Here is a 15,902-nt window from a genome sequence, read left to right on the forward strand (position 1 = left end):
CTCTCTCTTGTTCTCAATTTGTAGGCCTCATTTATAGGGCATTACATGCATTGAGCAAATAACGTCGGCTTCAATCGGATATATTTATAAATAATAACGGCTGCTTTAGATATATTGATCAGGATTGAGGATTTGTACAAGCATAGTAAACACGTTCCCCATATTAGTCTCTGTGTGTACCGTGAATGGTTCACAACTGCAGAGTAAGGTGCACCAGTGCACCAAGTGCACCAGTGCATACTGTGTCCCAAGAATGGTTCTCAACAGCGGTGTTAGGTGCACCAGTATATCAAATGCAACACTACATTTTGGATGCAAGGCATAAAGCAAGATTTTAGTTAACTATCCCTCTCAGAATAGCTATATGCATACGAAAAGTTTATTTGTATTTTGGTTAACATCCGGACTCGCGGAGGTCTTGAATCCGGCCAACAAGACGCTCGCTGCTCTCAATACGACACAAAATACTTATAGTTCTTCTTATATTGTAATACTTTAGATTCGAAACAAAATCATCGAGAACATCAACGCTGCAAACTCTAGTCACAGAAAAAACAATAACAATTGTTATAAAAAGTGTAACATGTGAAAAATAACAAGTGAACGACCTAGTGAACGCAATAGTCGACTTTGCTGTGTTCGGTTATGGCACAATTTCGACACAATTTTGTATACCGAAACAGCAAAAGAAAATATTCGTTGGAGATAAAGAGAGCAAAAGTTATAAAAAACATAGATGCATAGGTACAATAAATATTCTTAAAAGTACAATATCACATTTGCATTATCATAACAACTGATTCTAACACAACACATATATGAACCCTTTCGAGGAGTGACAGAAACATAGGTCGACTTGGTCGGCCATTGCTTGCCCTATTATTGGCGGAAAAAATATGCTGCGTATTTCAATTTTAACTTGAACTAGAATAAACAAAACACAAGGTCTCCTCCACGCTGGATTCAGCTTTCTATTGATCAATTGAAGAATCTGTTGGACGATCGCAAGCTGCTTTTTCACGTCTGACATGTCAACGAACCGTCCTGGGTTGATAGAACCTGGATACTGATATCAAATCTGGACATTAAATATATGACTCGTATTTTCCATGGACCAAACTAACATTCAGATCAGCTGACGTTGTATCAACAAAAAAAAATCAAGATTTGAGGTGCCGTCTTGTCTGAATCCCCAGGGGCGGTTATGGGGCACGGTGAGGGCCGCTGTCGTGTGGGGGAACGGTCCACTCTTTCAGCGGGCACCTAACCTGTCGGTCTGACTGACGTCATGCTAAAGTTGTAGTGAGATAATGCTGAGACTGTAATAATGTTAAAACTAGCACGTATTAGACTATAGTTGGAGGACTATAGTAAAGCTACAGTTAGCACGCATTGGATAACAGTTGGAATGTCGTTACTTTACCTGAACTGCACTTGTTTTACAATTGGACCGAAATTGTCTAAGAGTTAAACTGCGTATATATATGCTACCATTAGACTATTACGTTCCTAACAATTAGTCTGTCACTATGCTACAATTAGACTGCTAATATGCTTCAGCTTTACTGACATATAGTGCCACAGCTCTACAGTAGCTATTTGTGATCCAGTTGGACTTTCACTATGCTAATGATGACACTTGTTGAAATTATGGCACCGAATGAGCATCTTCACTTCCATGACACACTAGTAAAAAGATGGCTTTTAATGAAATAAATAATGTACTCCGTCATGACTTACGGAATATTGCAACAACCTTGGCTTAATTAACATTATTAATGCTATTAATATAAACTAAATCGATATGCCTAGCAAGGCGCGATACCGTATAAACGTTAAGCATGATGTTACAATCTTAAAAACTATCAATTTTATTTATCGAATGAAATAGCTAACATTTCAGTATACACGATCAGTAATATATTTACCATATAATTTATTAATTTTGATACAATTTTAACAATGGTTTCATTTACTTTTTGGCATATAATTTAATTTTATTGAATAATCTCTGCACTGGATGGTTTTTGCCTGAGAGAATTTCAAGAGTAAAGATTCATTCATATGAAGTATATGACACCAAGTGCAGCAAGATCAATGTAAGAGAGTTCAGAATACAATTAATAATGACACAAACATAAAAAATGGGAACAATATTAACAGAAAGTGGAAATACTTCAATATGGCCTTTAATTATCACGAATATGGATCGCTCGGTAACTAATGTAGATTAAGAGTGGTGCTGGTATTGATTTAAATTGACTCCATTATTTTATAGGATGTTTCTGCATTAAATGATGTGAGATTGTCGTGTTTCATTGTACGTTTTTTGTAACGTTCCCAACGTTATTCATCATAACTTTTTGTGGGACATTATAACCGTCATTATGCAGAATATGTGACAAGTTTAGAGTGACAAGCTAAGTGCGCATGATTTAAGCCTCCGGTAATACTTGAATTGAGTCATAGCCTCAAGAATATACACCAAAAAAAGAAAATATGAACCTTACTTATTCACGTAGTTTTATTTTCTATAACTATAATTTCATGGTGACCTTTGTAAGGACTATTAATAAGTTTAATGTGCTACATCAATCTCATTTGACGACAACATTTTTGGCCAATATCTCGCGACCATTTTCTCTTCTGTATTTAATTCGCATGTAATTAATTCTATTTCAACATAAAAATAATTATTATAAAGTAATAATTAAGCTTCTTAGTGTAGCAAATATGAGATGCTCACAATCTGTATCAACAGGAGTAACTATTATAAACATAGCAGTATCTGGCACTAGTCACTACGCATATAAAGGGGCCACATTCACATCCCCATTGCACATTATATTATATTACAGCTGAATACCTAAATGCCCGGTAACTCGCTCCCCAGTAATTTTACATTTAAAAATTTAAAAAATTGACTCAGGCCGTATTATCATGAGCCGCAACTGTCGTAGCGGCTACAATACTTGAGCTAGATGCACTAGATACCCCTGTAACACTTGCACCCAGTACACCAGCTGTCGCAGTGAAAACCCCACTCAGGAGAATGATACGGCAGCAGTATTACCATGAGCCACAACTGTCGTAGCGGCTGCAACACTTGTGGTAGATGCATTAGTTACTCCTGTAACACTTGCATTTGGTACACCTGCTGTCGCAGTGAAAACCCCACTCAGGAGGATGATGCAGCAGCCGTATTATCAGGAGCCGCAACTGTCGCAGCGGTTGCAACACTACTGGTAGATGCACTAGTTACCCCTGCAACACTCGCAGCCGCCACACCCGCTGCCGCAGTCTTGCCGGGCTTGGGCATGTGTCTCTTCATGTGCAGCGCGAGGTGGTCGGACCGCGCAAAGGCCCGCTCGCACACGCGGCACTTGAAGGGCTTGGCGCCCGTATGCTTGCGGTAGTGGCGCGTGAGCTCGTCGGACCGCGCGAACCTCCATTGACACTCGGGCCAGTGGCAACGGTAGGGCTTCTCCCCTGAGGATGGAAAAGGGCTCAGGTTAATATTACAATTAAAAAAAACCTTGTGATTAATCACAAAAGTTGTATAACAGTAATCTGGTTATTTGCATAGTAAATTTCGCACAGCGCGAATCGCCAAACACAACATTGCACCGCTGCCGCTAGCACACGGGCCAGCGGCAGCTGATGGGAAAAGGTATTCTTGTATAATTTATAGTGATATGTAAATGTAATTACTCACTTAATGTTGTTTTATGTGACTAGTTATGCATCCGGTATGTGGTGACTTATACGACAGTTATACGACTTTTATTGTATCTAGATAAGTCGCCCTGGACATCGGGAAAGAAACCATTTTTTCTGGCATTTACTGACAGCGAAGAAAGTTTTTAAAAAATAATAAATAAGTTTTGAGTTTTATTCCTTCGTGTTCTTCACGGAAATTAATTTTGTTACTCACAAACTTCGAGTAAAAGCATATGAGAAATAAAAGCTAATGAGACGTTGTTAATGAATAGCATGTATCAATGAACGATGACGAGTCGCACATCAACAGTGCACTACAGCTGCCCCTCCTCAGCTGGAAAATATTTCAACAAAATCAAGCCCATAAATATTATGTAAACCCTCATTCAATAAATTCAACTGGACTGAATACTGCACGTTTACTCAAGAAAATAATTTCGACTCACACGGAATGATGTGCTGCATAGCCATGAATGTTGCCAGATGCTAGATGATGTGCTTCAGCTCCCTGAATGTTTCCAGATGAAAGATGATGTGAAGCAGCATCGTGTGTGTTGCCAGATGCTGTGCAGCAGCGCTAACAGGTGGCTTAGATGGGGCACGACAGGGTATCACGGGAAAGGGTACACGGCGGTGGGGCTGCGAGGGGGAAAGGAGTGAGATAGAACAAGAAGGGGAGGACATGTGGGTCTGGGGGAGAGGGCGGGTGGGATGAGGCGGTGACGTCACACTTAAAAGAGTTCATTGCGCAGTCGTCGACTTTTTTCCTGTGCAAACAAGATAAAGATCCTAAACGCTAGCTGATTCCTACACTGAGATTTGCTCCTTCCCGGCCGGAAAAGACGACATCTTATGCGTATTACAATGCAATTTCTACCATCGTTGTGAGTTGAACTTTGATCACTTGAGAAGTCAGCTGAAAAAATAACTCTTAGTATGTTATTCCTTCCTGCATTGTAACTTCATCAAATTTAGATGAGGAGTCAAAGTTTTGATACAATTTTATTCCTCCATGAAGGTGAAATTTATAGGAAAATTTAGAGCCTATAGCGCTCGCTTCAACTGGCACGCTTACAATCCGTGGAGTTGTTGTAGCGAACAATCTCTGACTTCCGGTGCCGGTTTCTAAGTTTATATATACTCTCAAAATTTAATTTCAAGGTTAAAATTTGTGAGTGAAGACTGCGGGAAAAAGACTTACTTCGTTTCCATGCTAGGTATCGGCAGCAATGCGCATCTACCGTATATCAAGTAATACCATATAAAGAGCAAACATAGATTATGATCATGCGAACTGAACAGCAACTGAGCGCATGGTAGCATTCGAAGGGGAACTTTCTTGAAGGCAAAAATTGGTAATATTTGCATCGCGTTGATTTGAATTCAGAACTGAAGCTCTAATTAACGCATACAAGATGCGATTGATGTATGGATCATTTTCATTGATTTGAAAATTTTCCAACAAACCATACCTGAACTATATAATCAACAAATTCCTGAATTGTATGCAGACGGTTGGAATTTATTTCCTTAGTTCTTAGCCCGTCAGGCCTTCAGTCCCTTATTAGTATAGTCCTTGTCCCCTCAGTTCCTGATTCTTAATTTCCTTAGTCCTAAGTCCGTTAGTCCCTTATTTTGAATAAGCCATTTGCCGTCTGCCCGATCGATCCATTAACATGATTTACTTTTACTGAAGAATCTTCGATGTATATCCAATGCATGTACATCGTGAGTAACATAACATAACATATTGATCTCGGCGCTGAAGTGAGGCCTAATGTGGCCTATTGCCGATTCTTTTCCTTTTCGCGCCTTGTTCACAGAAGATCTAATATCGTTTTATTTGACCGGATATTTTCATGACTGACGATAGTTTCAAGTAGCTACTAGACTTCCACCGGGTTCGATATGATGCTAGGCATTTCAAATCTGAACATATATTTTTCCATAGCTTTATCTAGTCTGTTTTCCATAGTATTTTATCTAGTCTGTTTTCCATAGTCTTTTCTAGTCATACTTGGAGCGCCAACGATGTCATTTGGGAGGCTGTTCCACATGTCGATGATTCGAAGTGAAAAGAAATTTTGTCGCGTGGAGAAGTAGTACGTTTCTCTCAATTCCCAAAGACTTCACTTTACGCAACAGCCGCTCATGCGGAACACTGTCAAATGCTTTGGCAAAATCGAGGTGCAATGCATCCAGTGGCTCCCTTTCGTCCAGCAGGCGAGTCCAATCGTTCAACGTAGATAATAAGTTAGTGGTGCAGGATCTGTCGCAATAAAACCATGTTGACAATCTGATAGACTCAACCTACACTTGCATGCTAGTGTGGGTTGCTAGTGCGTGCTAGTATGGGTTGCTAATGTGTGATCAAGTGTGCTAGTGTGTACTATGTGCTAACATGGGTTGCTAGTGTGTGCTAGTGTGGATTGCTAGTGTGTGCTAGTGTGGGTTGCTAGTGTGTGCTAGTGTGGGTTGCTAGTGTGTGCTAGTACGCGTTGCTAGTGTGTGCTAGTGTGGGATGCTAGTGTGTTCTAGTGTGTACTAATATGTGCTACCATGGGTTGCTAGTGTGTGCTAGTGTGGGTTGCTAGTGTATGCTAGTCAGGGTTGATAGTGTGTACTAATGTGTACTAGTGTTGTGTGCTACTGTGTGTTATTGTGTCCTTGTATGGTCGGTGTGGGGAGCAGAAGGTATTGCTAGTGTGTGCTAGTGTGGGTTGCTAGTGTGTGCTAGTGTGTACTAATATGTGCTACCATGGGTTGCTAATGTGTGCTAGTGTGGTATGCTAGTGTGTGCTAGTGTGGTATACTAGTGTGTGCTAGTGTGGGTTGCTAGAGTGTGCTAGTGTGTACTAATATGTGCTACCATGGGTTGCTATTGTGTGCTAGTATGGTATACTAGTGTGTGCTAGTCTGGGTTGCTAGTGTGTACTAATATGTGCTACCATGGGTTGCTAGTGTGTGCTAATGTGGGTTGCTAGTGTGGGTTGCTAGTGTGTGCTAGTGTGTACTAATATGTGCTACCATGAGTTGCTAGTGTGTGCTAGTGAGTACTAATGTGTGCTAGTATGGGTTGCTAGTGTGTGCTCGTGTGTGCTAGTCTGGGTTGCTAGTGTGTACTAATGTGTACTAGTGTTGTGTGCTACTGTGTGTTATTGTGTCCTTGTATGGTCGGTGTGGGGAGCAGAAGGTCCCCTCGTGGAGGGAGCAGGTCCCCAAGAGGTCAAGTGCTCAGTCAACACTCAGTCCCTCTCCGGCTCACGAGTGGGCATTCACCCCCCACAAAATACTTGTCCCCACTCGGTCAACAGCCTCTCGAATTAAAAAATTGTGATGGTCCATTTAAATAAAAAATAGAGTTCGAATCTTGAAATCATAAAATGATTTCAAATGTAGAATTTGATTTCGAATATAATAATTTATTTCGAAAATAATATTTTAACTAAAATTCATTCTGAGAAATTTATCAACTATTCATAACATTAATTTGATGGATGTGTGGAATAGGTATTATTGACCGCATAAAAATGTTTATGAATCCATTATAACATATCCATTAATAAAATGTCAATGGATTATTACCATTGTAATGGGTAAGGGAGTACGAGTGTCACATTCTGCCCGGCAGGTCACAGGTCAGGTTCTGATCGATATATACGTAAGCAATGTTTTCTCAGTCCAATATTTCTTCAGTCCAATATTTCCTCAGTCCAATATTTCTTCAGTCCAATATTTCCTCAGTCCAATATTTCCTCTGTCCAACATTTCCTCAGTCTAATATTTCCCAAGTCCAATATGTCTTCAATCCAATGTCTCCGCAGTCCAATATTTCCAGATACAGCCCATGGCGATATTTTCGAACTCTTGTCCAAATCTCAAAATTCGCAGGTTAAATACGAGGACAGGAGCTATCAATGTCCACAAATGAGAGCTGTTCAGCAGACACGAACTATACCTTCTAAAATAATATTAAGAGCACACTCAGAGCAATAAGTGAGACTTTGTACAAATAGTGATACACTTTCTGCCTCTGTATGGGTCATCTTGACCCTGTTTAGCCCATAAAACAATGCGTATCAGAACCCCGTACTCTCTCTGCTCGTGCTGTTATTAAGAAAGTGTGTCGCGATTTAGACAAATTGACCCAACCCTACTTCTGACTTATTTAGCAGCGTCAATTAACTCATCGCAGATACTTTAATCATATACTCATAAAAATAAATTGGTTGTTTTTCCTAAATAGAAATACTTTCTTACATAGAACATGAGTAGACGTAGCACTGATACGAAGCAACTGGGAAGGTGATCCTTATCCGGGCGAAAAGTGCATCGCAATGTGGGCGAAACGCCACTAATTTCTCTTAAAAAAAACGTTCACTAATTTATCAGAAAAAACTTTACTAATTTCTCGAAAAAAACTTCACAGATGTCTCTAAAAAACTTAACTAATTTTTTTGAAAAAACTGCCTTAATTTCTCTAAAAAACTTCAATAATTACTCTAAAAAAATTCACTTATTCCTTCCAGAAAACTTCACTAATTAAACTGCCACCGCCAATTCTCTGCATACCATGGCGAGTTCCATCAAAATCTGTGAAATTTCATGACATTTTTCGTCCTATTTAACTAACCGAAAAATGAAAGGAATGTATTTTCGTCCATCATAATAAATTACTTGAAAAATGAAGCATTGTGATGGTTTTTCGAGAGTATATTTAATTTATAACAAACTAGAGTATTTTTATTATAAAAAATAAAGTTTTCGGCTTATCCTAATATTAGATTTCGGTTCAAAAGCAGAAGACCGTTTTGAATGGAATTAAGAACAACTGTTAAATTTTTTGAGAAAGCCGCTAATTTCGGACAGCCATATGCATCCATTTCTGATTGAATAAAACCTTTCAGGTCTTCAATCCACCAAAGAATTATCAAAATCGTGAATTTATCATTCGAATTTCACTAGCGCTAAATCCACGGTGGATGGCAACGCCGCACTTGCCACTTTCAGCCAAACTCGCCACTTCGACGGACACAAAAACTTCCAGTCGATGGCCCTACTGAGCGGCCCTATTTTTTGCCATGTCCGCCACGCTCCTCCCCAATCCATTTGTTTATCAGCGGTCATTATTGCTTTAGTTACCGCTGAATGTCTTGGTAGTCATCAGGGTACGGTGACAGCCCCATGTCTAAACTTTTTTTTTGCAAGTCGCTAAAAAGAAAAAAAGTAAGTTTTTAATGAACATAGAAGTCTCCTCCTGCAGGTACCCGGGCTACTTGGAAATATTGTTGTAGAGAATGAGATTCATTAGCCAAATATTCATGACTTTGTTTCTTCAAGCTTCAGTGAATTGAGAACTCTCAGCAAGTAAAATTTACCATTAGCCAGTCCCTCATGCATTCAGTCAATCTCTAATGCTTTCTGTCAGCCCCTAAAGCCTGCTGATAATCCCATTTGTTATAACTTTATCCTAGATGTCTTTAGCCAGTAATTCATGACTTCATTCAAACATTACTGTCTTCAGCCAGTCCTGAATAGCTTCAATCTTTGCTTAATGTCTTCAGCCAATCATACCTGTCTTCAGTCTGCCAATACCACCCATAACTTCAGTCAGATAACACCAGCCAAAACGCCAGCCATATAACATCAAAAATGCCAGCCATATAACATTCAAAACGCCAGCCATATAACATCCAAAACGCCAGCCATATAACATCCAAAACTCCAGCCATATAACATTCAAAACGCCAGCCATATAAGATCCAAAATGCCAGCCATAAAACATCCAAAACGCCAGCCATATAACATCCAAAACTCCAGCCATATAACGTACAATACGCCAGCCATATAATATCCAAAACTCCAGCCATATAACGTACAATACGCCAGCCATATAATATCCAATACGCCAGCCATATAACAACAAAACGCCAGCCATAACTCTAGCCATAACATTCATGGCACCCACATTTGTAGCTTAAATCTTCCCCCTCGATATAAGCCCTTCTTTCAATCGAGTTTTTTCCAGCCCTGGAGGAGACGTTAGGAAATGTGAATGAACTGCCGGGTTTTACTACAGTATTTTTTGGGTTCAAGTCGCGCTTCGTAAGTTCTTCCTAAATACTTTCAGCCCCTAAGTCCCTTCCAGGTTTTTTACAAAGTCATTCATATGTCGAGGATGCTCATTAAAATCGAGATCCCGTCTCGAAAATCAGAAAATAAACAATGCGAAAATGTAAAAAAATCAATGCAGTTGACCCCTCCGCGGCGGAACTTTAGCTCGGTTGAAGAGTTGAAAAAAGGTTTTATTACAACTATTCTCTTTGCTGCGAGGTGCGTTGTGAAGTTTTGGAACATTTAGATTGCAGGCAACAAAGAAAAGTTTGTCTGACATGTTGAGATGAAAAGACAGAACCTAAAAGTCATCTTAAAATGCTTGGCAAGTTGTCCTTGCATTCCGAAGTTGCCAGACGCCGCTAGATTGAAGTCGAGGCTATTGCTCTCAAGAATGAACTGAAGCACAGGCTAAATTATGGATGGTAGCGGAAATGTTTTTGAACGGGTATTTTGTTTGTTCTATATGACATTATTATTCATTATATAAACCTAAATAGTCCATGATATTAGTTATAAGATATCACTGTCTGAAGTCGTGCTCATGAGTTTCGTGGGAGATGAAGTCATCTCGTTATCTGCCTCAGACAAAGGATATGATCCTACTTAATGTTCAATGTATTGAACCAATTCATTAAAAACATACTTCTGAATCAGAAAGAAGCTTGACGTGGCATAAAAATTGTACAAATCATGAGACGTAACATGCAAACAGAAAAGCAACAAGGAAACGATGCAGTACGAGATGAGACGTGGCAACGTCGCAAAAGATTTGTGAATGAAACTTCAGCTCCTGCGGTCATTGGTCAAGAGGAACCGGTTCTGCAACTGCCTGCACTCTCGTGCTGCCAGGTTCTTGCGCATTTCGCGGGGCTCAATTATAATCAATGTTTATTGAATGCAACTCTTTAATCACAGTCAATTATTCACTAAAAATTCCGTAACATTAAGTGATGCCCAAATTATTTATAGAGATTGAAACGTATTAGAGAACATGAAGCGACCATATACGTTGTGCAGGTGGCGTGTAGGTGACTGTCTGATGAGGCTTACGCAGCATAGGGCAAAGTTACGTACTGGAACATGTGATTACTTGAGCACATGTTCACTACAGCACATATTCACTAGAGCACATGTTCACTAGAGCACATGTTCACTAGAGCACATGTTCACTAGAGCACATGTTCACTAGAGCACATGTTCACTAGAGCACATGTTCACTAGAGCACATGTTCACTAGAGCACATGTTCACTAGAGCACATGTTCACTAGAGCACATGTTCACTAGAGCACATGTTCACTAGAGCACATGTTCACTAGAGCACATGTTCACTAGAGCACATGTTCACTAGAGCACATGTTCACTAGAGCACATGTTCACTAGAGCACATGTTCACTAGAGCACATGTTCACTAGAGCACATGTTCACTAGAGCACANGAATAGACGTTATTTACAGTGAGTAATGGTAAGAATAGACGTTATTTACAGTGAGTAATGGTAAGAATAGACGTTATTTACAGTGAGTAATGGTAAGAATAGACGTTATTTACAGTGAGTAATGGTAAGAATAGACGTTATTTACAGTGAGTAATGGTGAGAATAACCGTGACTAACCGTGGACCAAATGCCGGATAATCACATCCGACACGGGCATGTTCACATACCGACCATATATGTTGGATGTTCACATACCGACCATGTTGGATGTTCACATATTAACCATGTTGGATGTTCACATATTAACTATGTTGGAATATTACAAGTCAATAACCGGTACCGGTGACTGACATGGTCGTACTGATATCGTGTTTATTGTCAACCATTTACGTATTTTCCATGAATCGCACAATAATTATTTTATTAATCAAACAATGCTAATCTTTTTAATTATCAATTATCAAGTTCCATCGATAATCTTGTTGGCACCCGCACGGCGCGCTGGAGCTGTGGGCGTGGCGAGGACAGACGTACACCGAATATGTTATATATTTAAGAATATAATCATATTTTATTGTTATCGTTAATTAATGGATTCCTAATAATTCCTAAGTGAGTGTCAAGTACGCAATTTTATTAATTTTGGTTCTTATTTGTCAGTATTTTTGGTGTATTTGCGCCAGCCGTCGGAGTGGATAAATTCCGGTACATCTTACAATGCTATTCCTACCAGAAGCGCTAATGAACTAATAAAGCGAGGAAGAACTAAACTGAGAAGTTTTTATGCGCTATGAAGGCAAGCAAAATGGAGGCGGCCGTGCAGGGCTGTCACCTCCACATCGCCGCGCTGATCATTAACTTTGTTGAGGGTAACTCTGGTTACCTGGGCCTATACTTTCAAAAAAAAGTTAAGAGATCGTAAGTACATCAGCCAATCATTGACGGCCTTTTAAGCAAAATCCACAAATCATAGACAAGAAAATAGAGCGCAAGTAGTTACGTTCACTTAGCCAACTTTGAAAGTATGGCCCCTGGCCTATAGGTATGAATAGCATTGACGTGGATAATAGGTTGAGCCTATGTCTGCAGGCGGTAACCCTTGCCACCAGGCCTTTAGGTACGAATAGCATTGGCGTTCATAATAGGTTAAGCCTTTGTCTGCTGACGGCAACTCTCGTTACCAGGCCTTTAGGTACGAATAGCATTGACGTAGATAATAGGTTGAGTCTTTGTCTGCTGACGGTAACCCTTGCCACCAGGCCTTTAGGTACGAATAGCATTGGCGTTCATAATAGGTTAAGCCTTTGTCTGCTGACGGTAACTCTTGTTACCAGGCCTTTAGGTACGAATAGCATTGAGGACGGTTGATGTATCTTAGTCCAACCGGTTTGAACTTCATCTAAAAATAGTACCAGGAAAATGTGCTGAGTTTTCGGCTCGGTTATCGCATTGCAGCATGTTTTATAATCCCGCAGGACACTGCTATGTGCTTAGCTAAATGCCCGCTTCAATTAGGGATGGGGATTCGTGAATGACATCATATTATTAGCATCAACTTATTGATAACATCGCTTGATGTTATGAGACTTCAGAACACTTCCTTGCACACGTAAAATATCAGGTCTACATTATATGGACCGAGAATGTGACTGCAGACCACAGAGATCGGGTCAGAAAATTTATTCCTTAACTTAATAAATTAAGTAACATAGATGAATGGAGACTTGACCATAGAGCGAACAAGATTTATTTATCCTTCAACACTCGAGCAGTTCAGCACTATTGACGTAACACGCCGTAGGAGCATAGGATTCGTAGGGTTCACTCACCGGTGTGTATCCTTTGATGCGCCTTGAGGTGGGAGGACTTGGTGTAAACCTTCATGCAACCTGTCAAGTGAGGTACAATATCATTATATTACATGACATGACATGATATTGTAATACGATGTACACAAAACGGGAAATTATTGATAGATAAATTATTAATAAAATTGAATTCTAATAAAGTTATGTTTACATTTTTTCCTGGAATTTAGTTTCAAGTGCCTCGTCGTTAATGCTAATGAAGTTCAAAATGAAAAATATGGACTGATTTATAAGCTAACAAAAAAATAAACGAAGTAACGTGCGTTATGATAGGGGCTAAGTAGGGATGGGAGTTTGTGTATATTTTGTGAAACGATGCATCAGAAACTAGGCAGTTTATTGGACAAATTCATCTTTGGTATTTGCTTAAATATTTTACTAACCTGGAAAATCACAGTGATGAATTCTTCTCTTTTCGAGTTCCGGATTATTTCTTCGACTATATTTTGGCGGGGCATTATTAGACATAATCGAGGGGGGTAAACTGGCCGAGCTACGTCCTGCTGGGCTCCCGCCTCTTCTGGGCAGAAGGAGACTTCGCGATCCCGAGGCCTGAGGAACCGAGGACGCAGAAAACGAACCCCGCCGTGCGGCGCCCATGGGAATAACTAGGTTAGGATTCGCTGAGGTCGTGGCTTGATTACAGTCCCTGCGTGCAGGACTAGGCTGCAACCGCTGCTGCAGACCAGGGCTGCAATAATTAGGTGGTATATGTCGATGGCCTGGAGAAGAAGTAGGTGCAGACACCACCGGGGCAGGGTGCACTCGAGGAGTGGAGGTAGGAGATGCTGCCACGCTATAAGGAGGGGGAGGCGTCCTTCGAGGTCCCATGGAAAAATGCGGTGGAAACTGAGCATGGAGATCCCCAGGAGAACCATGGTCAGAAGAAGGAGGAGTAGGTGGAGTGTAAATCCGGTGAACTGATGCTACGGGTACCCCAGTATGAGTTAAAGATGCGTTTGTGGACTTGGAAGATTGACTATACCTATAATGCATAGGCATAGACGCACTACAAGAGCTCATACTAGAGCGAATTAAAGGAGGACTTGGACTGGTTAGTAAGCCAGGCATATCACTGGAGACCATTGGGGCACGAGGCGAAGCATGATCTTCTAATTTGACATCTAGAGCACTAGAAGAAGAACTAGAAGCAGAATGGTAGCACGAAGAAGGGTATTGTGAGCTGACATCGTGGTTGATGGAAACAGTGGCGTGGTACTGACCATGCAAACTTTGGTGGAACTGCTGGTGGTGATGAGATGGCACGTTGGGCGGATGAAACCCCAGCGAAGCTGGCGCGGAAGAACCCAGTTGAACGTGGTTGGATTCCTCGGGATCGAGATGTCTTACTGAAGAAGTGACATCTTCCCACATGGCTAACCTATTCTCGACTGGTTCAGGCTTGATGAACACCTCGTCATCCATGATATTTCTCAAGCTGACGGGTGACACGTAAGTGGAGGAACCTTTACTGTAAGAACTGTTATTACTACTTGTGAGATCGTCTGTGTTCCAGGACTCTTCCTTACTTCCTAATGAACTTCTATTACACACGTATTTACCAACGTCCTGGTCTGGTGCTGCCACGACCGCCTCCACATCAACGCTCCATAGGTTTGCATCCACCGCAATATCGGCGTCAAAAAATTCATCAATTTGCGAGGCTGAAGTTCTTCTTGGTTGGATGTGGGATTGTTGTTCTTCTTCCGGTTCTTGGTGCAGAGTTTCTTGAATTGCGGTGGGAGGTGGCTGCATTTCTTCCATCTGAAGCTCCTCTGAGAGGAACTTGTCGAGCTCCTTCTGTGGGAGGAAAATGCACGTTTTACAGCATTACTTAGACAAAGAAATCATTTTAATAGCCAAGTTATAAAAAACAATGTTCTTAAAATGTGGTGTTTTATACATAACCAAAAGTCTTTTCAACAAGCAGTATTTTCCAATAATCTGTGCTGAGGACAGTGACTTGGAGGCCCCTTTGGAACAGAAGACTCTAGCGAGCCAGGATTGGATCTAGCAAAGAGATTCGCTTACTCGTCGAAGAGATGATGATCGTGCAGTGCATATCATCGCTACGTTAATGGTGCACTGAGTATAATTATCGTATTTTTACCCTGATTCTAACGTAGTGACTCAATTCGTTCATCATTTGAAGGTTATCGTATGTTCAATATATCTTTCTTGATAATGAAACTCTGATCACAGTTTCATTAATTCAAAACCAAATAAGTGACGTCACGCGTCCCAATAATGTAGGTACTGAGAATGTGTATATGTAGTTAACATGCAAGAAAGTAACCTGTGTGTGTGCAGGAGAATAGCCTGTATGTGTGCATTGGAATAGCCTGTGTGTACCAATAAGTCAGTTAAGGAGACAGCCTGTCTACTGTATCCCTCAGTTCCTCCTACATCCCCAACCTTGTGCCCTCCGCCAAAGACAGCAAAGGAGACAGCCTGTCTACTGTATCCTTCAGTCCCCTCCTACATCCCCAACCTTGTGCCCTCCACCAAAGGCAGCAAAGGAGACAGCCTGTCTACTGTATCCTTCAGTCCCTCCTACATCCCCAACCTTGTGCCCTCCACTCCTACATCCCCAACCCTGTGCCCTCCACCAAAGGCAGCAAAGGAGACAGCCTGTCTACTGTATCCTCCAGTTCCTCCTACATCCCCAACCCTGTGCCCTCCACCAAAGGCAGCAAAGCAGACAGCCTGTCTACTGTATCCTTCAGTCCCTCCTACATCCCCAGCCACTCAGTCACAGTTC

General features: G+C 40.9%; 1 protein-coding gene across 1 annotated transcript; it reads right to left on the minus strand.

Annotated features, from left to right (window-relative positions):
• Positions 1 to 1,953: 1,953 nt before the first annotated feature.
• LOC108682672 (Krueppel-like factor 12) lies at positions 1,954 to 15,284 on the minus strand. The gene is made up of 4 exons (XM_018171885.2): positions 15,252 to 15,284; positions 13,525 to 14,941; positions 13,103 to 13,162; positions 1,954 to 3,489 (listed from the first exon to the last, which is right to left on the minus strand). Exons 1-4 carry the CDS (start codon positions 15,282 to 15,284, stop codon positions 3,179 to 3,181), a joined length of 1,821 nt encoding a protein of 606 aa, XP_018027374.2. The 3' UTR covers positions 1,954 to 3,178.
• Between the last annotated feature and the right edge of the window lie 618 nt (positions 15,285 to 15,902).

This window comes from Hyalella azteca, unplaced genomic scaffold (genome assembly GCF_000764305.2).
Source record: "Hyalella azteca isolate HAZT.00-mixed unplaced genomic scaffold, Hazt_2.0.2 contig14329, whole genome shotgun sequence".
In the NCBI taxonomy this organism is placed as follows: Eukaryota; Metazoa; Arthropoda; class Malacostraca; order Amphipoda; family Hyalellidae; genus Hyalella; species Hyalella azteca.

Excerpts from the sequence above, each read along its gene's own strand:
- LOC108682672 (XM_018171885.2), bottom strand. The coding sequence starts at position 15,284 with ATGAACGAATTGAGTCACTACGTTAGAATCAGG. Across the intron at positions 14,942-15,251 it reads GTCACTACGTTAGAATCAGG|AAGGAGCTCGACAAGTTCCT; the intron begins GTAAAAATACGA and ends TTCCTCCCACAG. Across the intron at positions 13,163-13,524 it reads TCATCACTGTGATTTTCCAG|GTTGCATGAAGGTTTACACC; the intron begins GTTAGTAAAATA and ends CTCACTTGACAG.